General features: G+C 34.2%; 1 protein-coding gene across 10 annotated transcripts; it reads right to left on the bottom strand.

Moving 5' to 3' along the window:
* Nucleotides 1–389: 389 nt before the first annotated feature.
* LOC136235772 (uncharacterized) lies at nucleotides 390–21,039 on the bottom strand. 10 transcript variants are annotated; one of them, XR_010691930.1, is made up of 13 exons: nucleotides 11,296–11,456; nucleotides 11,146–11,212; nucleotides 10,003–10,171; nucleotides 9,531–9,815; nucleotides 9,237–9,436; nucleotides 9,037–9,154; nucleotides 3,448–3,609; nucleotides 3,154–3,363; nucleotides 2,980–3,078; nucleotides 2,801–2,899; nucleotides 2,425–2,730; nucleotides 877–911; nucleotides 390–590 (listed from the first exon to the last, which is right to left on the bottom strand). XR_010691930.1 is itself a non-coding variant. In XM_066025784.1 (8 exons), the coding sequence occupies exons 2-8, from the start codon at nucleotides 11,391–11,393 to the stop codon at nucleotides 8,751–8,753; spliced, it is 1,062 nt and encodes a 353-aa protein (XP_065881856.1). In that variant the 5' UTR covers nucleotides 11,394–11,402; nucleotides 20,675–21,039; the 3' UTR covers nucleotides 7,769–8,750. The 10 variants fall into 10 exon arrangements, 4 of the variants coding, with proteins under 4 accessions (XP_065881855.1, XP_065881854.1, XP_065881856.1 ...); XR_010691925.1 differs by having other exon boundaries at nucleotides 3,154–3,366; nucleotides 3,448–3,601; XR_010691926.1 differs by having other exon boundaries at nucleotides 390–587; nucleotides 3,154–3,366; nucleotides 3,448–3,601.
* Between the last annotated feature and the right edge of the window lie 2,297 nt (nucleotides 21,040–23,336).

Genomic DNA, 23,336 nt, shown 5'->3' with positions numbered 1-23,336 from the left:
AGTGAATAAACGATCGTTATTTCCGTTCTTCACCGTCATTATTATGAAACGTTAATGATTGAATATACGGTCGTTATTTCCAAAAACCACCGTCATTGTTATTATACTTTAGCGAGTGAATAAACAGTCGTTATTATAACCTTTTAATAAGAAAATAAACCGTCGTTATTTCCAATTTCTACCATCATCATTATAACATTCTCACGAGATAATAGACCGTCATTATTTCTATATGTACTGTCATTAGAAGTAATATTTTACAACTAAGAAATCAGTAATTATATCATGAATTAATGTGTTGTGACACTAGAATCATCTAAATACACAATAAATACAAATTCAATAATTGAAACGTAAATTCAATAAAATATAAACCAATTTGTCATTTAACCAGATTGAAAATAAAAGTGCAAAACTATGAACTGAAATGTGTTCTTGTTCTTTCTAAAATAGGAAAACAAATCATCTTGTTTCGTACATTAATATGATATAATCAAAGGCATATATAATCTCCATTAAAGCTACTTCAACAGTTTGTTCCAAATCTCATCCCAGAAGAATAATCCAACCGAACAGAACAATTAGCTCTGCTGTTACAAATGTAAACATCCAATAATAAGGGAAAGGTATAAGAGAAAAGAATAAGCAAAGACTTAGACAAAGCGTATTGGTCTATATTAGTAAGATGGACCAAAATAAACATTATTGGCATAATATTGAACATTATTGGTCTATATTAATCATATACTCCTATATTATAAGGTAATAAAGTTTGAAGATAAATAAACCTCAAGTACTTTTTCACTGTCCATACTTTTTCTTTTGTGGGTGAAATTAAATATATACTAAAACTCTCAAAGTAAAACAAAAACTTACTTGAATTTTGGGGAATAAATGAGTAGCTAAACGCCCTGGAGAAAGAAAAAATGAACTTAAAATTAAAAGATCTAATGTAAAATATTATGAACTAATTTTCTGCCACATGTTATACATCATAAAAAAATGCCTATAAATAATTAGACAGAATAAACAAGAGAATATGAGACATGTAATTACCAAATCATGCATCAAGAGTAAAAACTGTAAAAATGTATATTAGAATAGAAATTATAGCCTATTAAATCCTTAGCAACATAAGCATTCAATTTGCATTAACTTGATCACCCTGTAAACTATCATTCATTAATTCAAGGGCAAAGTACAAAAATAAACGCTATTGTTAGGGCCATTTTCAAGCAATAAACTATGAGGATTAAAGGTTGTCAAATAGGTACATTGAGGTTTATATCAAGTTTTTAATGTGCAACAATGGCTATTGAAATAAATTATTTGATTCAATCCAGCTAATTTCCAAGTTAAACTCAAAAAAGCACCAAATCTTAGACAAACATAAAGTTATGGAAAAATCCAACTGAGAAAATTTAAATTCCTTACTCTATCCAATAATCGATGACAAATCAAACAATCTCATGTTGTTATTGTTATTACTAGGCTCAGCAAGTTACATGATGAAAATTGTGTGTTTAGCTCAAACATAAACTCAAAACACACAATAACGCAAAACTGTTAACCCAAAACTGAAGCAAAAATTAATTGAAAATTTAAAGCAATTGAATTTTGATAGCCTGAACATAGTTTTTAAAACCTGGGACAACTTAATTTCTTCTACAAATTTAGAGCTATTTGCTTATAGTTAAGTTTTTAAGTTTGTATTTGGGTTTAGTAATTTGTTTTCATATAAATTGTTTGCATTAAATTGTAAAACGCATCCCACAGCCAAACAAAATCTCAAAACTCAACTCTACTAACGAAAAGTCAGATTGTTATGTAATTTATGCATTGAAACTAAAATAATCAGCATCAAATATATCCCACGTGATTTTTGCACCAGATTAAAACAACAATTAAGAGGGATATGACATTGAGACACATGATTTTTTTCTTTTTACAACAACAGTACACTAATGAAAATCTAAGCACACAAAGCATGAAGAAAAGCAAGGATAATAGACATAGTATCATTTCATTTCAAACTTCTCACTTTACTTCAAAACTCGATATCACCAGTTAGCTCTTAAACAAACTTTGGCAGAAAACAAAAATAATAATGCATCCCTAAATCCATTAAAAAAACACACAAAAATGAAAAGAATGTGAATATAAAACAATCCAAATTAACACCAACTAGATTCTTTTATCATTGAACTAGCACACACAATTTTTTCCCTATATTCAAGCACATTTTCCTACAAATAATTAGACAGAAACAGTCAACTAATATTGAGAGAACGCACATTCATATCCTTTGTATATCAATCCTTGAAAGCACTAATAAGAGACCTTATAAGGATGACACTTTATCTAGAGTAATGATGCAACCAAGCTTAAGTAACAATATAATGAAATTAGAGGATATGAATGTACCTTTTGATGCTCATCATTAGTATTTGATGAAGTATTTGTATCTGAGTGTTCCACACGTTCATTCTCCACTTGAACTAATCGATTTTCAATTTGCTCTAAACGATCCATAAGCTTACGGTTTTCCTCTTCCTTATCATGAAGCTTGGTCTTGAGTTCTTCGATTTGAGAAGTACTTTCAAAATGTTTTCGCTTCAAGCCACCTCCATAACCAAAGACACGACCATGGCGTTGTCGTCAGAAGCACCTTTCCACAACTTGTAAATTAGTAAGAGTTGGCTCTGACTCCATTGTCATCTTTAGTTCATCCTACAAATTTTAATTATGTCAAATATAATAAATATAATTCAATGGGATGACTTGACAAATTGGAACTTACATATTTTTTTCTTGTTTCTGGTTCAACTATGTTTTCATCAATCTTTCGAGTTTTAACAAAGACTTCTCTTACATCTGGCGGGTTGCCGTCTTTGCCTCCCTATAAAATGATTACAAATTAATAGAAAGGAAATATTGATAATCAAACTAATGAAAATTTTGAAAGAGTGGTGAAAATACCATTTCATATATCACTTCCCTATGAGGCTTGCTTCCACAACGATGGATATGCATACTTTGTTGACAAGCCCTGTTCTGAGAATTTCTTACGCTTATCTCCTATGAAATTACACCACCGACATCAAATTGAAAACCTTGTTAACTAAATTAGATTTAAGATGCACAAAATCATACCAGAAACTTTGCTGTATAGAATACGTTATTTACTAGCCATTCCCAATCTTTTGAATCCATGCCTTTAGCCACATTTTTCAAAGCCTCCACCTTACTTTCACAAGTCTTCACATACTTTTTATTCAATTCTGCCCTCTAATTTCCCCACAGTTCCTTCATATGCTCTAAGGTGTGAAGATAGTACGACTGGATATCAGGATGTTTAAAATACTCCTACATCAAATTGATTATAGCCAATATTATTAAATATATATATTGAAATAGTTTAAATTGATTAGTGTTGAAACTACTTACTGTAACTGTGTCCCACATGTGCTTTTTTGTGACATCACTTATATCCATCCATGTTTGTACCCGTACAGGACAAATATGTCAATTACGTACAATCTTCCCTAAATGCCTCGACCAATACTTCTGATTATCTCCAACGCCACGATTGTTGTAGAAACTGTTGAACTACGCTTCGAACGATCAATCAACCACACAGAGAAACAAAGTACGCAAAGATCACAGATTGGATCTTGAAACAACAATCAAAAGAATACACACAGAATTTACCCTAGTTCGGCTTAACTGCCTACATCCAGCAACTTCACTAATCAATGGAGATTACAACAAGATTGAAACAGTTTCTCCTTTTCCAGAAACTCTCGTGTTTTCCCAATCCCCAATTCAGATTATCACAGTGTACACTTATGACTTAGTCTAAGAATCTCTCGTATAAAACTACTTCCCAACCCAGACCTTTTATAGCCTTTACAAGATTGTGAAAATACCCAAAATATCCTTACTCAAAATGTACTAACTCAGCAAGACCTACTGACCAGTGGTAACACAGCAAGACCATGTTGACCTGTATTATCACCTCAGTACCATGCTGACCACAGCCATGCTGACTTGATAACTCAGCATTCCGACTTCTTGATTTTACTCTTGCTGACGGGTTGACTTACAATTACGCTGACTTGTTGACTCAGCATCATCATCAGCAAGTGATAGAAAAACAACGACTTACAATCTCCACCTTGTCTTTCTATTCACTCCATCAACTAGTGAAGAAAATACACTCAAGGACCACTGACCATCCTAACCAGTTTCAAGCAATGTTCAAATTTATTACTTGAAACAGATTTGGTCAGCATGTCGGCTGGGTTATCCTCAGTTCCCACTTTCACCACCTGAACAGTACCAGTGCTAATCACATCCCTGACGAAATGCATTCTCACATCTATGTGTTTGGATTGCTCGTGAAAAACTTGATGTTTTGACAGATGTATAGCTCATTGGCTATCACAGTAAATCTTCAAACCATCAATCTGTGTCACTCCAAGTTCCGTTAAGACTCCTCTCAGCCACATAGCTTCTTTTACTGCCTCTGTAATAGCAATAAACTCAGCTTCGGTTGTTGACAAAGTCACAACTGACTGTAGACTTGCCCTCCAACTTATTGCAGTTCCAAACACAGTGAATACGTACCCGGTTTGGGATTTTCTGGTGTCAATGCTACCAGCATAATCAGAATCAACAAAACCTGCTACATCATCCACTAGGGCTTCAGCTCCACCATAACTCAAACCTTTACTCAGTGAGCCTTTGACATACCTCAGCACCCACTTCACCGCTGACCAATGAGCTCTTCCTGGATTTGCCATGAACCTGCTGATGAGACTCACAGCATGAGCCAAATCTGGACGTGTACAGACCATCGCATACATTAGACAGCCTACAACACTCGAATATGGCACCCTCTCCATGTCTTCCTTTTCCTCATCAGTTTGAGGACTTTGCTTACTGCTCAGCTTGAAGTGACTTGCAAGTGGAGTGAGAACGGCCTTTGAATTCGTCATACCAAAACGTTCTAACACCTTGCTCAGATAAACTGACTGACTTAGGAATAGCCTCTTTCTTCCTCTGTCTCGAGAAATTTGCATCCCTAAAATTTTCCGTGCTGACCCGAGATCCTTCATCTCAAACCGTGTGTTTAGTTGTGCCTTTAACTGATTTATGGCTGCTTTGTTTTGACAAGCTATAAGCATGTCATCAACATATAACAAGAGATAAATCTTAGAGCCATCACTAAGGTCTCTACTATACACACACCAGTCATAACTAGACCTATGAAAGTCCTGACTTATCATAAACTCATCGAACTTCATGTACCACTGTCTAGGGGACTGTTTCAGACCATATAGAGACTTCTTAAGCAAACATACCCGCTGGTCTTTATCTCCTATTTCAAAACCCTCTGGTTGTTGCATATATATGACCTCATCCAGGTTTCCATGAAGAAAAGTTGTTTTGACATCTAATTGTTCTAATTCTAGATCAAAACGAGCTACAAGAGAGAGAATAATCCTGATAGACCTATGTTTAACAACCGGTGAATAGATTTCATTAAAGTCTATACCTTCCTGCTGAGTAAACCCTTTGGCCACCAACCTAGCTTTAAACCTAGGTTCCTCTACACCAGGTATCCCTTCCTTTCTTTTAAACACCCACCTTGAACCGACCAACTTCTTATCAAAAGGTTTATCTACCAAAATCCAAGTTTCATTTTTATCAAGGGATTTTATCTCATCCTTCATAGCGTTAATCCACTGTTCCTTGTCAACCGAATTCACAGCTTCCCTATAGGTTACAGGTTCAGACTCTTGTACTTCCTTAGCAACACTAAATGCATAAGCTACAAGGTCCTCAAAACCATATCTAACCGGGGCCCTAGGGACTCTTCTTTCACGGTCTCTAACAAGTCTATAGCTTTGACTGGACTCAGTATCATTACCATCACTGACTTCTTGCTCGGTTTTACGGGTGTTTTCACTATTTTCTTCAAGCTCCACCTCATTCTTAACACTCTCAAGGTTTTGAATGGACTTAGGACTACTCGGTTCTAACTGAGTTTTTTCTTGGTTTTTCCGATAAGGAAAATCCATCTCATTGAACACAACATTTCTGCTGACTATGGATTTCTTATAACCAGATTCTAGGCACCACAACTTATAGCCCTTGACTCCTATAGGGTAGCCTATAAAAACACATCTTAGAGCCCGAGGTTCTAATTTTCCCTGTCTAACGTGTGCAAAAGCTGAACAACCAAACACTCTAAGTTTTTCATAATCCTCTGGGTAATCAGACCACATTTGCATAGGTGTTTTAAAACCTATATCAGATGATGGGCACCTATTGATTAGGTAACACGCAGTTTGCACTGCTTCAGCCCAGAAAGACTTAGGGAGACTGGATTGGATTAACATGCACCTAACTCTTTCTAGGATAGTCCTATTATACCTCTCTGCTAGGCCATTCTGCTGTGGAGTTCCAGGAACGGTATGATGTTTAGTTATACCTGACTTCTTGCACAAAGTGATGAAATCTTTGTCAAGAAACTCCAAACCATTGTCGGTTCTCAACCTTTTGATTTTCTTTCCTGTTTGGTTTTCCACTAACACTTTCCAATCCTTGAACGTTTGCAAAGCCTCATTCTTATGAGCTAGAATATAAACTCATACTCTTCTAGAGTAATCATCAATAAGAGTCATAAAATAGGTCCTCCCACCATGAGACTTAGTTCTTGTTGGCCCCCATAGGTCAGAGTGAATGTACTCAAGAATGTCCTAGGTTCTATGTATTGCTGACTTAGGAAACTTGACTTTACTAGACTTCCCTAAGACACAGTTCTCACAGAAATCTATCTTTCCTATGTGATCTTTACCAAGACAACCCTGCTTCCTAAGTTCATGTAAACCAACTTCACTCACGTGACCTAGTCTAAGGTGCCAAATATTGGTTCTATCAGTTTTAGACTCGGTGAGATTTGCGGTAGAGACTAACACAGTACTACCTAGGAGTGTGTATAGGTCATTACTCATGGTACCTTTCATAAAAACTAAAGGTCCTCTAGATATCCTTATGATACCCCCTTCGGCTCTATAATTGTATCCTTGTTTATCAAGCGTACCCAAAGAAATTAAATTTCTTTTCAGTTCTGGCACATACCTCACACCGGTCATAATCCTTTCTTGACCATCGAACATCTTCAGCCTAATGGAGCCTTGACCCAGTACCTTGCACAACTTGTTGTTGCCTAGAAGAACCCTCCCACCTTCCTCTTGAAAGTCTTCGAACCATGTCCTATTGGGAGTCATATGGAACGTACATCCGCTGTCCAAGATCCAGTCAGTGTTTGGATCTTTATCAGTGACAGCAAGGACCTCAGCGCTCTCATAACCTTCTTCTACCACAGCGGCTTCGCCTTGATCTTTAGGCTGACCTAGACTCTTATTCCTCTCAGGACAGTTTTTCCTGAAATGTCCTTCCTTATGGCAGTGAAAACACTTGTAGACCTTGCCTTCTTTATTGCTTGAGGATGTAGTTTTGGACTTTTTCCCGTTCTTGTTCTTTGGCTTATGAGAGTCCTTTTTCTCAGACCTTCCACGAACAAACAATCCTTCTGCAGCTTCAGTGTTGGTGTTGGCCTCAATCTGTTTTGACTTTAGCGCCATCAGAACTTCTTCCAGACTTAGTGTTTCTCTAGCGTACTTCATGGTTACAACAAAATGACTGAAAGACTGGGGTAAAGAATTCAAGATCATTATGGCCTGATCTTCATCTTCAATCTTTACCTCTATGTTCTCTAGGTCAATTATGATCTTTGAGAAATCATCAAGATAGTCTTCAACTGGCTTGTCCTCGTTCATCTTGAAGCCGAAAAGCTTTCCCTTAAGATAAACCCGATTGGTAAGTGTCTTCGTCATGTACAACTGTTCAAGCTTGAGCCAAACCCCAGCAGCTGAGGTTTCCTTCGAAACTTCTCTTAGCACTTTATCGCCAAGATACAGGACGATCGTACTGTAAGCCAATTCAAGAAGATCTTCTTTCTCCTCCTTCGTCATTGTCGCCGGAAATTCCTTCTCGCCCTTCAGAGCCTTCGCAACCTTCATTTGAACCAAGATTGCCTTCATCCTCTGTCTCCATAGAGCAAAATCTCCCTTACCATTGAAACGCTCGATCTCGATCTTTGTAAAACCCATTGCTCTGTTCTTGATTAGTTCTGATACCAATTGTTGAACTACGCTTCGAACGATCAATCAACCACACAGAGAAACAAAGTACACAAAGATCACAGATTGGATCTTGAAACAACAATCAAAAGAATACACACAGAATTTACCCTGGTTCGGCTTAACTGCCTACATCCAGCAACTTCACTAATCAATGGAGATTACAACAAGATTGAAACAGTTTCTCCTTTTCCAGAAACTCTCGTGTTTTCCCAATCCCCAATTCAGATTATCACAGTGTACACTTATGACTTAGTCTAAGAATCTCTCGTATAAAACTACTTCCCAACCCAGACCTTTTATAGCCTTTACAAGATTGTGAAAATACCCAAAATATCCTTACTCAAAATGTACTAACTCAGCAAGACCTACTGACCAGTGGTAACACAGCAAGACCATGTTGACCTGTATTATCACCTCAGTACCATGCTGACCACAGCCATGCTGACTTGATAACTCAGCATTCCGACTTCTTGATTTTACTCTTGCTGACGGGTTGACTTACAATTACGCTGACTTGTTGACTCAGCATCATCATCAGCAAGTGATAGAAAACAACGACTTACAGAAACATATGTCAAGTTTCTCTCCTTGTTTGAGAGAACAAATTTTTTTGTTCTTATTACAACCTCTAACTTTTCTCACAATTTTTGGAATATCACCTAGAAAATGAATAAAAAAGAATTAAAAAGAAGAAACAAACTCATACTAAGAATTCAGAATGTTCATGTTTTATTTTCTTAGGAAATTAAGCAAAATAAAACAAGCACAAGAAAGTATACATTTATTGAAATGAAAATATACATCAATTAAAGATGCTTACTCTTAACAAATGTTTGAGATATTGCATACTTTGGATCACCAGATTTTCCATCCTCTGTCATGGGAGTTAGTTTGGCAACAACAAATTGACCAACAGCTTGTAATGGTAATTCAAGCTCCTAAATAAACAATATCATCATCATAAATTAATAATGCAAATATGTCCAACATAATAATTATTGAATAACAAAGAATATTTACCTTCTCTTTGCTAGGTGAGCTGATAGGTGTAAGACCATTCTCAATATCCAAGTTTTTATTCATAGTTATGAAAAATTCGGCAATACTCGCAGTCTCCACCCTGTTACTAATAGCACCATATACCATCACTTTCTGATTTACCTTAAGCTCACCCATTATCTTTACATTTGTCACTATTGGTATGGGTGCAATATCAGAAGCTAATAACATGAAAATTTAGATAAGAGTTAGAGTCAAATAGGATATATAACTAAATGTTAAAATAGATTATCTTTAGCAATAATATGAAAGTACCTAGATTAGGATTGTCACTTGGGAGTTTGTATATTAAACCTCGTGAGTTTATGTCTCTTTTGGCATAAAGATGTATGACTGTAGAACCCGAATAATTTTTGAACATATTTAAGACATCTAAATCATTTTGTACTGGTCTTCCATCATCATCAGCAAATCTCAAGCCAACAGAATAAATATCGACAAATTTTTTGCATATGCTCAAAATGTCCAGGAAACAACATTCTTCGTTGAAACCTTTATCGTGGTATTGTAGATCACCAAAATGCACAATCAAACCAACATCTACAAAGCATTAATTTAATAAAGATAATTATAGTCGAATATAATAACACAAATACAACATTTTACCATCAAATTGCAGATGCAGAGGCAGTATATATTTACAAAAAAAAATCAATTTTGTATAAATAGAAACTATTTTAAAGAAATTATATAAATGGAAAACTACCTTAAAGAAATTGAAAAATACCTTTAAGGTTCTCTTTTCTTGGAGTAACACCCTTCGGAGTGTCTTTAGTACTTTTATCATGAGGTACGCTTGAATGTTGGAAAGCACTCAATACTCGATTTTTGTTCCCCAGTTTGCCTGGCTGGATGAACTTTTTGCGAGTAGGAAGTTGGCTTGATTGCATTTTCACCTCAAATTGAAAAAAAAGGTATATGCAATATTTGTCAATAGAAAACTATAGAACACAAACAAAATGAGCATAAGGAATTAATATTGAACATATTTGAAAGGAAGTGCATGTCTGAGCATTTTACTTATTTAAAGAAGTCAAATAATATAACGACTTCAAACATATGTGATACATCAGAAAATAATAATGAACATATTGAAAAAAAAATCTCAGCTTCAAGATATTATTTACCGCTTTCTTTTCTTTTTAGATTTTGACACATCATAAGTAATTGGTAATGAATCACTTCGTGCCCAATTTTTCCCGTCTGTTGTATTCAATGTAGTGCCACATTGAAACTTGAATGATTCACCCTCTTGATAAGCCTCACCAAAATCATCAAAATTCTCATTGTCATCATCTATTTGAGAAGACATATTGTATGAATCTCGTGGTTGTGTCTTAATAACAACATGCCAATTCTTATTAGCATTATCTATAGCATAAAAGACTTGAGAAGCTTGACTTGCTAGAATAAATGGTTCATTTGTTCTCAAACAACGTTGAGGATTGATACAAATGAATCCAAATTCATCTATTTTTGATCCCCACACATTGTCATGAACGTCAAACCATTTACATTTGAATAGGACAACTCTTTTCTCACCAAGATACTGCAATTCAAGAATCTCAGTTAAAATCCCATAATAATCAATAGGTCCTCCCTCATTTCCAACATCACTGCTCACACACACACCATAATTTTGTGTTCTACGTCGTTTATCACAATCTTCAATGCGAAACCTATACCCATTCACAATATAACCATCAAAGTTTGTAGCATATTGGGATGGACCACGAGATAATGACAACAAATCTCGAATATTGGATTCCTTGCTAGATGCATACATTTTTGCAACCTACAATATAATTACGTATGAGACATTTAAACGTGGTATATATTTTCTTGATGAAGAGTTTAAAGATATACTCACTGTATCTTTAAACCAATCATTAAAAGATTGTTGTGGATGAGTACTTTCTCGAATCTGGGAATACTCTCTGCAACGAATTTTTAGAAATTATTATTCATAATTATTTAAGAATTTAAAATACAATTATAGCTCTTCAAGATATTGACTTACTCGAGAAAAGGTATGACTTCATCACAATTATTTATGACATATGCATGTGCTTCCACCCATTCATCGCCCATGTTGCGAAAATAAGGAAAATCCACCATCAAAATAATCTGAACAACCATCGCCATTTCTATCTGGTTTATTAAATTTTGTCTCAATACCATTCAAGTACCTTGAGCATAGAGTCATGCACTCTTTTGCAATATACCCATATGCAATTGACCCTTCTGGACGAGCCATATTACGAATAAGAAGTTTTAAATCATGTAATGTCCGCTCAATAGGGTACATCCAACGAAATTGTACAGGGCCACATATCAAAGCTTCATTAGCCAAATGAATCGGCAAATGAACCATTATATCGAAAAAGGAAGGAACAAAACATTGTTCCAATTTACATAGAGTTATAGGAATCTGATTGCGAATTTCTTCCAACTCTTCTGCCTTTAATGCCTTAGCACTCAAACTAATAAAGAATAAAGATAGCTCGATAAAGGGGTTCGCAAACATTTTTTGGAAGGAGGCCACGTATTGCAAGAGGAATTAGATGTTGCAACAAAACATGACAATCATGACTCTTCAAACCAGAAATTTTGTGCTCTTTCATGTTCACACTTTGAGAAATGTTAGATGAGAAACCATCAGGGACCTTTAGTTGCTTAAAAAATGAACAAAATGAGTGCTTCTCATCATGAGATAACATGTAAGATGCTATAGGAATCTCAAACTTATCCTCCTTGAGAATCAAATCCAAGTCTGGACGAATGTTCATTGCCTCCAAATCTTTGCGAGATTGCATAGTGTCTTTAGTCTTCCCTTTCACATTCATGCTTGTCCCAACAATATTATCACATATGTTCTTCTCAATGTGCATCACATCCAAATTGTGTCGTAACAAAAGACTACTCCAATATGGAAGTTCAAAGAATATGCTTTTCTTGTTCAAATTGTCACCTCTATCTGCATGATAAGGTCTTTACTCAAGATGATTCCCTCAAGGCTAGTAACTTGAGCAATGATATCAATTCCAGAGAGTGATTTCGGTGGCGGCCTCAATTCTTGAGTACCATCAAACTTTTTTTTTTTATCTTTTCTCCATCTGTGCTTGCTATCAAGAAATCAGCGATGTCCCATATAACATTGCTTCTTACAATTAGCTAACCTCAAGTAACAAGTGTCTTTGTTACAACAAGGACAAGCCATCTTACCTTTTGTACTCCAACCAGACAAATTTGCATATGCAGGAAAGTCATTGATAGTCCATAACAAGGATGCATGTAACATAAAGTTTTGTCTTGTCGACACATCGAATGTTGCAACTCCTACTTCCCACAAATCTTTTAATTCTTCGACTAAAGGTTGGAGATAGACATCAATTGCATCTCTTGGACCATCAGGACCCGGTATAAGGGTAGAAAGGATAAAGTTAGGTTCTTTCATGCACATCCATGGTGGCAAATTGTATGGAATTAATATGACTGGCCAAATACTATATGAAGTTTTAGAATGATTAAATGGCTGAAAACCATCACTAGCAAGGCCAAGTCTTACATTACGAGGATCAGAGGAAAAGTTTTTATGAACATCATCAAAGGTCTTCCAAGCGGGGGAATCAGCAGGGTGTCTCATAACTCCATCATCTACTCTACCTTCCTTATGCCATCGCATCAAAGAAGATGTCTTCTTTGACATAAACAATCTTTGAAGTCTTGGCTTTAAAGGAAAATAACGCATTGTCTTGACTGGTATTTTCTTCCCATTTTTCCGAAGTTTAGTTTCCCCATTACGAATATCATCTTTCCATCTTGAGAGACCACATATTTTGCACCTGTCCAAATTTTCGTCTTCTTTCCAATACAACATACAATCTTTGACACATGCATCAATCTTGTCATAAGAGAGACCAATATCTTTTATAATTCTTTTTGCCTCATAATATGATTCTGGCAAAGTAGAACCATTTGGGAGTATTTCTTTTAACACTTGCAATAACATGTCAAATGATTTATTACTCCACCGACCAACACTTTTGATGTATAGTAATTTGACAAGCGCATCCAACTTAGAGGTCTTGCAACCAGGGTAAACTACTTTATCTAAATCTTGTAATAACCTATAAAATTTCTTCGCTTCATCATTGGGTCCCTCTTCATTCAATTCAATATCAGGATATATATCATTTATAATATCTTCAGCCCAATCATCATCATCATCATTATCACTATTGTCACACCCGATCCAAAACGGCATCGGGTATGAACAGAAAACAGGACAACCAACTTCTAATATCCTGAAAGCCGAACCAATTTTTTTTAGATAAAAATTTATTCGGACTACCTAAAATTTTATTTATTATTTGGCTTGGACTTGATAATTCTATCAAGCTTCCTACGTATCCCGAGCATCTTTTAATTTTTAAATCGGGAATCAAAGCCACGTAGTTCTACCTATTTTAGGTAGCTCTCTTAACTCCGGTAGTTCTCTTAACTTATGAACTCATTGTAACTTATTGACACGTTGATTGACACGCTAATAACTTAATTGTATATTTCATTTTATTACTATATATATATATCACTTTATCAAAACGAATCAAATCGAATAACGTTTTATCAAAACGAATCAAATCGAACAACGTTTTATCAAATCGAATCAAATCGAACAAACCGCTTTAACAAACCAACTCATAATCAAATAAATCGTAAAACATTATAATTCAAATCATCAAACATTATCAAAACGTAATACAAAATTTGCGTGTGTGTCCATCCTCGAATTCCACCCGTGTAGCTTATCATAACATCAATCATATCAATAATCGAGATATCTCATTCATATCTCGCCTTGCCTAATGTTAGGACTACCAGCCGTGCACTCTGGCCATACCGCCCTTAGGTATGGTCTTAAAACTTACAACTCCTAGCCCGGGCAATCCTAGATGGACAAAACCATTTTATCTTTCAAAATATCACAACTCATAAAAATCATATTTGGACTTCAATCCCAAAATAATAACAACAACCGCAATAGTTTCTTCAATTCAAAAACAATTCTTAAGAAATCGTCAAACTCATTTTATCAATCCGATTTTCAAAGTACCACAATAATAATAATTATTCTTCCAATAATCAAAATCCAGAGTATTCAATCGAAATCCAAAGTATATAATATTTTAAACAATTGAATCGAAGTATTCAAAGTAACTCAAATATATTATATAAATAATTTTAAACTAAACACTTTTATCAAACCGTTTATGTTTGTTACCGAAATTGTTACGCGTATCGCTAACTGAGTATCGTTATTTTAGACCGAATATACCATTAGACACATTATATTGTCATAAATCTATTTGAACTAATTTTATATTCAAATTTTTATACAAATTTTATATTCGACTCGATACCGACTTTATTTGGAAAATATCCGTATTAGTCCTTTTATTTTCAACTTATTTTAACTCTAACTGTTAAAGTCGCTTAAAATATTTTACTGATCCAAATATTCTTATTGGATTATTTTCGGTCACTGAGATAGTTAATTCAGACTGATTATACTTTTAAACTCATACCGATTATACTTTTAAACTAGTGACGATGCTAAAATACCGACTTGAATAAATCTAATGGACAACTGTCTAAATTTTACATTTTTATGAGTAATTGATAGACGCTAACTCATTAATCGTAAATCTATTAAATTTGACGGAACTATCGAAACTAAACTTACTCAAAATCATACTTATAACATTGATAAAATAATTTAGATAACAAATACAGCTACCGAAATATCGTCGTCGGTCACTGAAAATTAATCAGTGTAATCCATTGATAGCTGATCCGAAATATCGTCGTCGGTAGCTAATCCAAAATATCGTCGTCAACAACGACCAAAAACGCTTTTCTCCAATTCCTAACAAAAACTCTTTTGTTTTCCTCATTCATCCCCCTTTTTAAGATACCCTCCAATATATATAATTGTGTGTATATTTTTATTTTAATTTCAATTTATGAAACACTTGTCATCACTAAATTCTATATTTTGACACATCATCTATTATTAAAGCATTCTTTTAATATCTAGTTGACACATAGATATAGAAAACCATGTTTTCATATTTAATTGACACATACATATATAAAAGCCATGTTTTTATATTATAATTTAATTAATTGGATGTAGTAAAAAGCTTTGTGCACATTACATCATAACCATATTAATCCATTTACTTTAATATGAATTATTCTTTACTTTTTTTTTATATAGGATAAGTTGAAATTACTTTCAACTATACTTACACGTGTATGTATATTAGTAATTAAAAAATATCAATTTTGGTCTTTGAATTTATAACTTTTTATTACACTTACCCAAAACTTTTTAATTTAAACTTAAAGACATTAAATTAAACCCAATAGTATATTTAAATTTATAAATAATTAACGCTATGTATTTCGAAAAATAAAAATTTTAGACACGGATGTTACAATTATCATCTTCATCATATTCTTCTTCATCAGAATCAAGATCATGTCGTCTTTCACCATGATGATACCAAAAGGTATAGTTTTCCATTATTCCATTTGTTATTAAATGTGTGTGAACCAAGTTTCGAGTTCCAAAATTGGTGTTGTTACACCTAACACATGGACATCGAATTTCGTATGCTTCTCCTGTTTTTTTGAAAGTGTAGTTCAAGAATTCTATAACACCAATATTATACTCTTCACTCAACCGATCTATCTTAGTAAGTCTTATCCATTCTTTATTAGGTGTCATTCTCCTAAAATCATCAAATAAAGAAACACATGAAGAATAGAACATGCAACAACAAAATAATTAATACACTGAAATATAAATGTAATAATAATTATAATAATACACTTAACTCAAACCATTAACCAAATTCATCTAAAAAAGAGTATTATTTTAGTTTCTTAAATTAATTCTTCATGATGAGGGTTTTTGTTGTGACAGTACCAATCCACACACTAAAAAATATAATTTGACAGTTTCATATACTAGACCAAGTTTATTAAAAGCTGAGCCATTGTCTATTTGAGTGACTAAAAAACTCTATGTTTCTACCATATTTCATTGACTAGTTCTATATATATATAGAGAGAGAGAGAGAGAAAGTTACATGAGTAGAACTGGTCTGCTGTGTTAAGTGTTTTCCTTTGGTGAGCCATATATATATATATATATATACAATGATGATAGCCTCCAAATTAGATGGCATCATTTTTCACAGCCCAACATTGAGGTCTTATTGTGTCTAAAGCCTCAAATGTATCAGATGGAGAAAGGGTGAATGTGGAGATGAAGAACAATGAAGAAGAAAGTGTTAATGGAAGGAGAGATTTGGTGTTTGTAGCAGCAGCTGCTACTACTATTACTGGATTTTCATTTGGCAAAGTTGCGCTGGCTGAAATTGAGCCGCTGAGAGGGACACCAGAAGCTAAGAGGAAGTAAGTGTTAATGGATGGAGAGGTTTGGTGTTTGTAGCAACTGCTGTTGCTGTTACTACATTTTCATTTGGGGAAGTTGTGATGGCTGAAAATTAGCCGATGAGAGGGACACCAAAAGCTAAGAAGAAGTATGGTCCTATTAGACCTTACAATGCCTACTGCCTACTACTAGTATTTGTCGCAAGTGATACATTTTCACTTCTTTGTATTATTTAGATTGATGTAAAAGTTGTGAACTTTCTTGTATCATTTTCATTGCGGAATTCTTAATTTTCTCTATCTTCATTTCATTCTCTGGTTATTCTTTAACTACTTCACAAATTTAAGTAGATGTTCCTCTCCAATTTAATAATTTGGGGTGTTGGTTTCGTGTACATATTATTGTTGCTACAACTCTTAACTTTAAAACCTCAAATACAGATGCTTTGCTCTATAATTCAATCAAAGGTACAAAATTTAAGATGAAAAGTTCAAATTTTGACAAGTCTCATTTATGGGGAGGGATCAAAGACTCAATCTAGTTCAGAGATTCATAATAGGTGTTTTGTCACTCCAAACTTTACTTTGGAGGTCAGATCATACAGATTAGATTTATGCTTATTTCGGTTCTTATTCTAGACTTATTCTAGAACTCGATCATGCAGATCCTAATTAACAAGTTGGATTACAATTAGGGAAATTTATCCCCTATCTTATATTAATCAAATCGGATTTTGTAATTAATTACACATTTAATTAGCTAATGCAATACACAAGTTATTTTTCTAGATTCTTTTTTCCTCCTTGAGGTATGTATTTTTATGATTAGTATGGCCAGGTTTAAGGATATTAGTTTGTAGGTTTTTAAGGATGTTTTGAGCTGTTGACTTTGTAGATCTACTACTACTTTAAGGTAAGAATAAGAAGTTGTATGTTTGGATTAATGTGGATTGGATTTTTTATGATATCAGCTAACATAGCACATAACAGGTGATTAGATTTGGGTTCTGCATAACTTTCAAACAATGTTTTCAGAACCTGACTGGATATTAAACTAGATTTATAATTGGGTTATGGATCATTTGGTTCAACCAATTGACTCGGATTGGTCGGACTGGATGACGTAATAATAATTAAATAAATAATATAACATATATTTATATATAATAACTTATTATAATCCAAAAACTTAGCAAAGATAAAACTCATTCTCTGATGTTGCATCAAGATAGTTCAGCTCATAAGGTCTTAACCTTAAATGATTTTCTTCTTTAACTCTTCCTAAGTTCACCTCATCCAAGCTTTTATTTTTTCAATAAAGTCAGCAAATAACTTAGCACATGCAGCAACTAGTTAATTTAGTTAATTAATCAATTAGTTCATAGCAAAATTAGACAATAGCTTGCGGAGAAGAATCAAGAGAGAGAACACGCAAAAGGGAAGCAGCCGAGACTGAGAGAGCAAAGCAGAAGACTAAGAACAGAAGAAAATCGAAGAAGAAGCACGGTTGTTGAGAGTTTTCTAATGACTTTTCAATTTTTTTTTTAATAATTAAAAAAACAGGGTGAATCCGGTTCCCATGTTGACACCAGTTTCAGATGGGTTGTTGCAAATTGAAAAACCCATACTAACCCAAACAGGAAAGCAATCCAATTCCGCTCCAATTCTGACAACATTACTTTCAATCTTTGTTTTCACTATAAATTATTTGAATAAATTATTCCGAACACATTAATTCTTAGTAATTTTGATTAGGAAAAGTCCTATAGCATTACTACATTCTAAAGAAGTGAAAATCCTATCAATAGAAATGACATTTTACATAGGCTATAACTTATATAGAAGCCATAAAATATAATAGGGGTAAGGTATTAAAACAGATTTATGGTTTTTGGAGAAGTATCAATTTAGGCTCCACGTACAAAATAGCACCAATATAGACTTAACATTTTAAAAAAATATCAATTTAGGCCTCGATAACGGAATGAGACATGTCATTGATATTACTCCGTTAAGTTCTATCAATTGTACGTGGAGGGAGAAGTCAGAACTTAATGGAGTAATAGGAATGACGTGTTCAATCCATTATCCGAGGTCTAAATTGTTACTCTTTTAAACTTCAAGCCTATATTGATGCTATTTTGTACGTGGCGCCTAAAATTGATAACCATAAATCTGTTTTGGTACCTTATCCTGGCCAAATAATATATATTCTAATTTGGGTCCATGAACTAATAGGATTAATAAGAAGAGACTTTCTTTCTTTCTAATTCTAAGATCCTAAATAGTGTAATCAGTACCATAAGAGTAAATGCAGTGTCATTTTCATCTATGCTTAAAAGTGAGACCCCAACAAATGAATGATAATTACATTATATACAATTCTTAGTTTCAGAGGAGTAGATGAGGGCGTGCAAGGAGTGCTAACGCACAGGGCCTCAAAATTATAAGGGCCCCAAAATTTAAGATGTGCTTAGTAGAATATAGATATTAGCTTAAAATAATAAAATAATAATATAATGTAATAAGATTTATTTACACTTTTTCATTACATTGAGTACGTATGTGATTTAGATATTCAACCATTCAAAATTTACAACCTTAATACAAAATTCTATTAATTAGTAAGGGTTTAAGAAAAATTTAGCACAGGGGCCCCAAAAAGTTTAAGACGGCCCTGCTTAGTTTCTTATATTTTGTGAAATATTGACATAAGATAGTTGGCACATGTCAAGTTAATATGAAAACTACTTTTTTGGTTGATTTAATTACAAACAGCACTCTTAAATATGGTTGGTAAAACCATTTACTATCATTCTCTGTACCTTTTTCTGTTTTGATTATTATTTAATGTATCTTCAAATTTTTTGTTAAACTACTTATCCATTTGATGTTGTTTCTATATCTGTTACAGGATAGGCATTTTATATCACCATTTACTATCATTCTACCTTAAGGTTTTAATGTGGTGCAAAGGTTACCACTTGAGCTGAAGGTTTAGAGTTTTTCTAGAAAAAAGGTAGGGGAAGGACTCCAAATAATAGATGGCCTTTAGCTGGCCAGGGTGAAGTAGAAAGTTGCACACACTTAGTTATACATTTTAGGCATGTTTTACAATGTCTGAACTGATAAACTGAATAAATAAATTGAATCAGTGACATGAAAATACATTGATGAAAAGTGCTGCTCTACACTTTCGTATAATACCTATATATTGCCTTGTAATATTAACAGAAAATGAAGGATTTTATTGAAAATTGAAGAAATAACAGTTACAGTAATCAAAATGATACTTCTGCAAAACAGAATTACCTAATGAATCAATAATCCATGACAAGTGATAAAAGGACATTTGGACCTATGAGTTGGCTTTTTAATTGCAAAATTTAACATATTCATAGACACAGTAAATTCAGGAAAACAATGCACTAGGAACATATTCTGGTAAGTTGGTCGTGTTGTCCATTATGGTTGTATCCTTTTCCTTGCTTCTATCAATATGGACTTGACAGTGTATCCTCATTTGAACCCCAAACACATAGAAAATGAATTTGTATAATTTTTTAATTCTTTATATTTATAAGTTTTTTTTTTGTTTTTGCACTCAATTAACTCTGTACCCTCATGTTCACCACATCCCTCATCTCTCTAATCTTAATTCGTACTAGCCCTAAAAAGCTTAACCTTATCAATCTACTTTATGGGTTTCTAATTTCAGAGTTTAAGCAAATAAAAACTGACAGCAATTTCTCTAAAATAAATAAAACCAGTCTTACCAATTTGGGAACAAAATTTCTAAACAACAAAAAAAGCACAATCAAATTATACAACACTGAAAATTTAACAATTCCACTAAAAAATCAACTTATGTTAAGATGAATTCCACCATTTGACTTTTAATTTTCATAAATTGGAACATTGAACAAACATACCTGAGTTATGCTACAGCTTCAACTTTATCTTTTCACTGTTTGTAGACGTTGAGTTACGGAACAGCTTCAACACTTCAACTTTTTGGTGCTCGTGAAAGTTTTCTGAACTTATCTATACCGAATATAGAGAAAAAAAATGGAATGAATGGAGGTGTGGAGATGGTGTGGGAGACAATGATGCATAACGTGGGGTTTGGGGATTATGCTTGTGAAAGTATCTAGACTGATACAGAATGTAAATGCGATTACGAAACGGTGGAGGCGTGGAGATGTTGAGCGTGGCGGCCAGGTTAACATCGTGAGGTTTTGGGGGAAATCGTCTTCTCAAAATATCATTATCCCCAATATTTAGGGATTTGCTCCAGAGTTTGTTTTGTTTTCAATGACCCCACTATATTAATTTGGGTGCTATATCTATTTAATTTACGTAAAAATAGGATTTCCTACTTAGAGTGGAATTTTTTTTTTACAAAAATTTAGTAAGATTTTAGCGCCAAATTTCTGAAGATTTATTGTGAAGGTAGTATTAATAAATAATGACCGTCTTTTTTCTAGTTAATAAATGATAATATCAATGACGACAGTAATATGTGTTAATAACAACAACTTCAATTTACAGTCGTTAATAATGTAATTTTAAACGAGAGTAATTTTTTACCCACGTAGAAAAGCATTTTTAACGAGAGTATCAGAGGTACCTTCGTTAAATTTGGTCGTTATAGAATGAATTTCTTGTAGTGTATTTCAGCTCCGTTGCTCTCATTATCATCTTCTCTTCTATACTCATCATCGTCACGAAGATCATCATCTCCCCACACCAAGGTTGCCTCTATTTGCTCTTCAAAAAATTCCCCCCAATCCTAACCTTTTTCTTCCTCAAGGATCACGTCTTTAATGACAACAATTCTTTTAGTCTTAGGATCAAATAAACAATATCCTTTCGACTCATCACTCACACCTAATAGAATACATGGAAAGCTTTTATTATCGAGTTTACTTCGCTTTACCTCCGGGATGAGAACATGTGCAACACATCCCCAAACTCTGAAATGATGCACCGAGGGCTTAACTCCACTCCAGGCTTCTTGTGGTGTAACATTCTTAACAACCATAGTAGGACATCTATTCAATACATAGAAAGTCCAGGTGACAGCTTCAGTCCAAAAAGGTTTGGGAACCTTTTTAGCCGTGATCATGCAGCGAACCATGTTCATGATTGTTCTGTTTTTGCGCTCTGCTACTCCGTTTTGATGAGGGGTGTATGTTGTGGTGAGTTGTCTTTTGATTCCTTTTTCACAGAAATTCTTGAAGTTTAGGGAAGTGAACTCTCCCCCTCGATCTGTTCTCAAACATTTTATGAATTCTTCTGTTTCTTTTTCCACCAATTTCTTCCAAATTTTGAAACATTGGAGAGCTTTTGATTTTTCATTAAGCAAATAGGGCCAAGCTTTACGACTGAAGTCATCAATGAAATAGAGAAGGTACCTTTTTCCACTATTGGATATAGGCTCTATGAGACCGCATATGTCTGCATGTACGAGCTCTAGGATTTTGTTTGCACACCATTTACTTTTCTTTGGGATTGGATTTCGATGTTGCTTGCCAATGAAACAGTCCACACATATTATGCTTGACGTCTCCAATTGAGGCAATCCTTTCACCATGTTTTTGCTCTGTAGAGTTTTTAAACCTTTGTGATTTAAATGCCCATATCGCTGGTGCCAGAGATGAGTGAGATCAGATGTCGTATGTAAGCATTCACCAACATTAGAACTTGAAACATCTGTAGGTTGATGAAACAGCACGAACATTCGATTGGTACTCATATTCGTGTGAGTAATTAAGCCCTTGTGAGGATGATAATTGTTGCAGATGCCATTTTTAATCAAGATAGAAAGTCCTCTCTCTTGCAACTGACCCACACTTAATAAGTTGTTTTTCAAATCAGGGACATAATAAACATCTTTTACAGTAAATTTAGTGCCATTGAATACTAGATGGACACTACCTTTTATAGCTACTGGCATTTTAGAATTATTTCCACATCTAACAGAATGTTGTATCCCATCAACCATGTTTGAAAACATACCTCTATCTCCACACATATGATTTGAACAGCCAGAGTCTACGAACCAAGCATGGTTCCTTTTGGCTTCCTTTTCTTTCACATATAACATCAAAACTAACTCCTCGAACTCAGCATAGTTAGCCTCCTTGTCCCATTAAGGACATTCATATTGAAAATGCCCCAAATTATGACATTTGAAACATCGTACAGTGGCTTTTGAGAATGATTGTCTTCCTCTTCCACGTCCTCGACCTTTGTAAGTTCCTCTGCCTCTGTCTCGGCCTCAATTGCTTTCTACTTTGAAAGCTTGATCAATGTCGTTGTTGCTCTTCTCCACCATCTTCTTTTTGAACTTCTGTTCATGTATCACCAGACAACTTTGAAGCTCATCCACAGACATGGATTCGGTGTCTTTGGATTCTTCAATGGAAATCACCACATAGGTAAACTGATTTGTTAATGTGCGAAGAATCTTTTGTACTACGTCCGAGTCTTGCATATTTCCTCCATTGATGCGCATTTTTTTGGCTACTGTCATGACCCTGGCAAAGTAATCTATGATAGTTTCTCCTTCTTCATTTGCAGAATTTCAAA

This window comes from Euphorbia lathyris, chromosome 7 (genome assembly GCF_963576675.1).
Source record: "Euphorbia lathyris chromosome 7, ddEupLath1.1, whole genome shotgun sequence".
Classification (NCBI taxonomy): domain Eukaryota; kingdom Viridiplantae; phylum Streptophyta; class Magnoliopsida; order Malpighiales; family Euphorbiaceae; genus Euphorbia; species Euphorbia lathyris.
The sequence above is the reverse complement of the archived record's forward strand: the minus strand, read 5'-3'. Positions and strand labels throughout refer to the sequence as shown.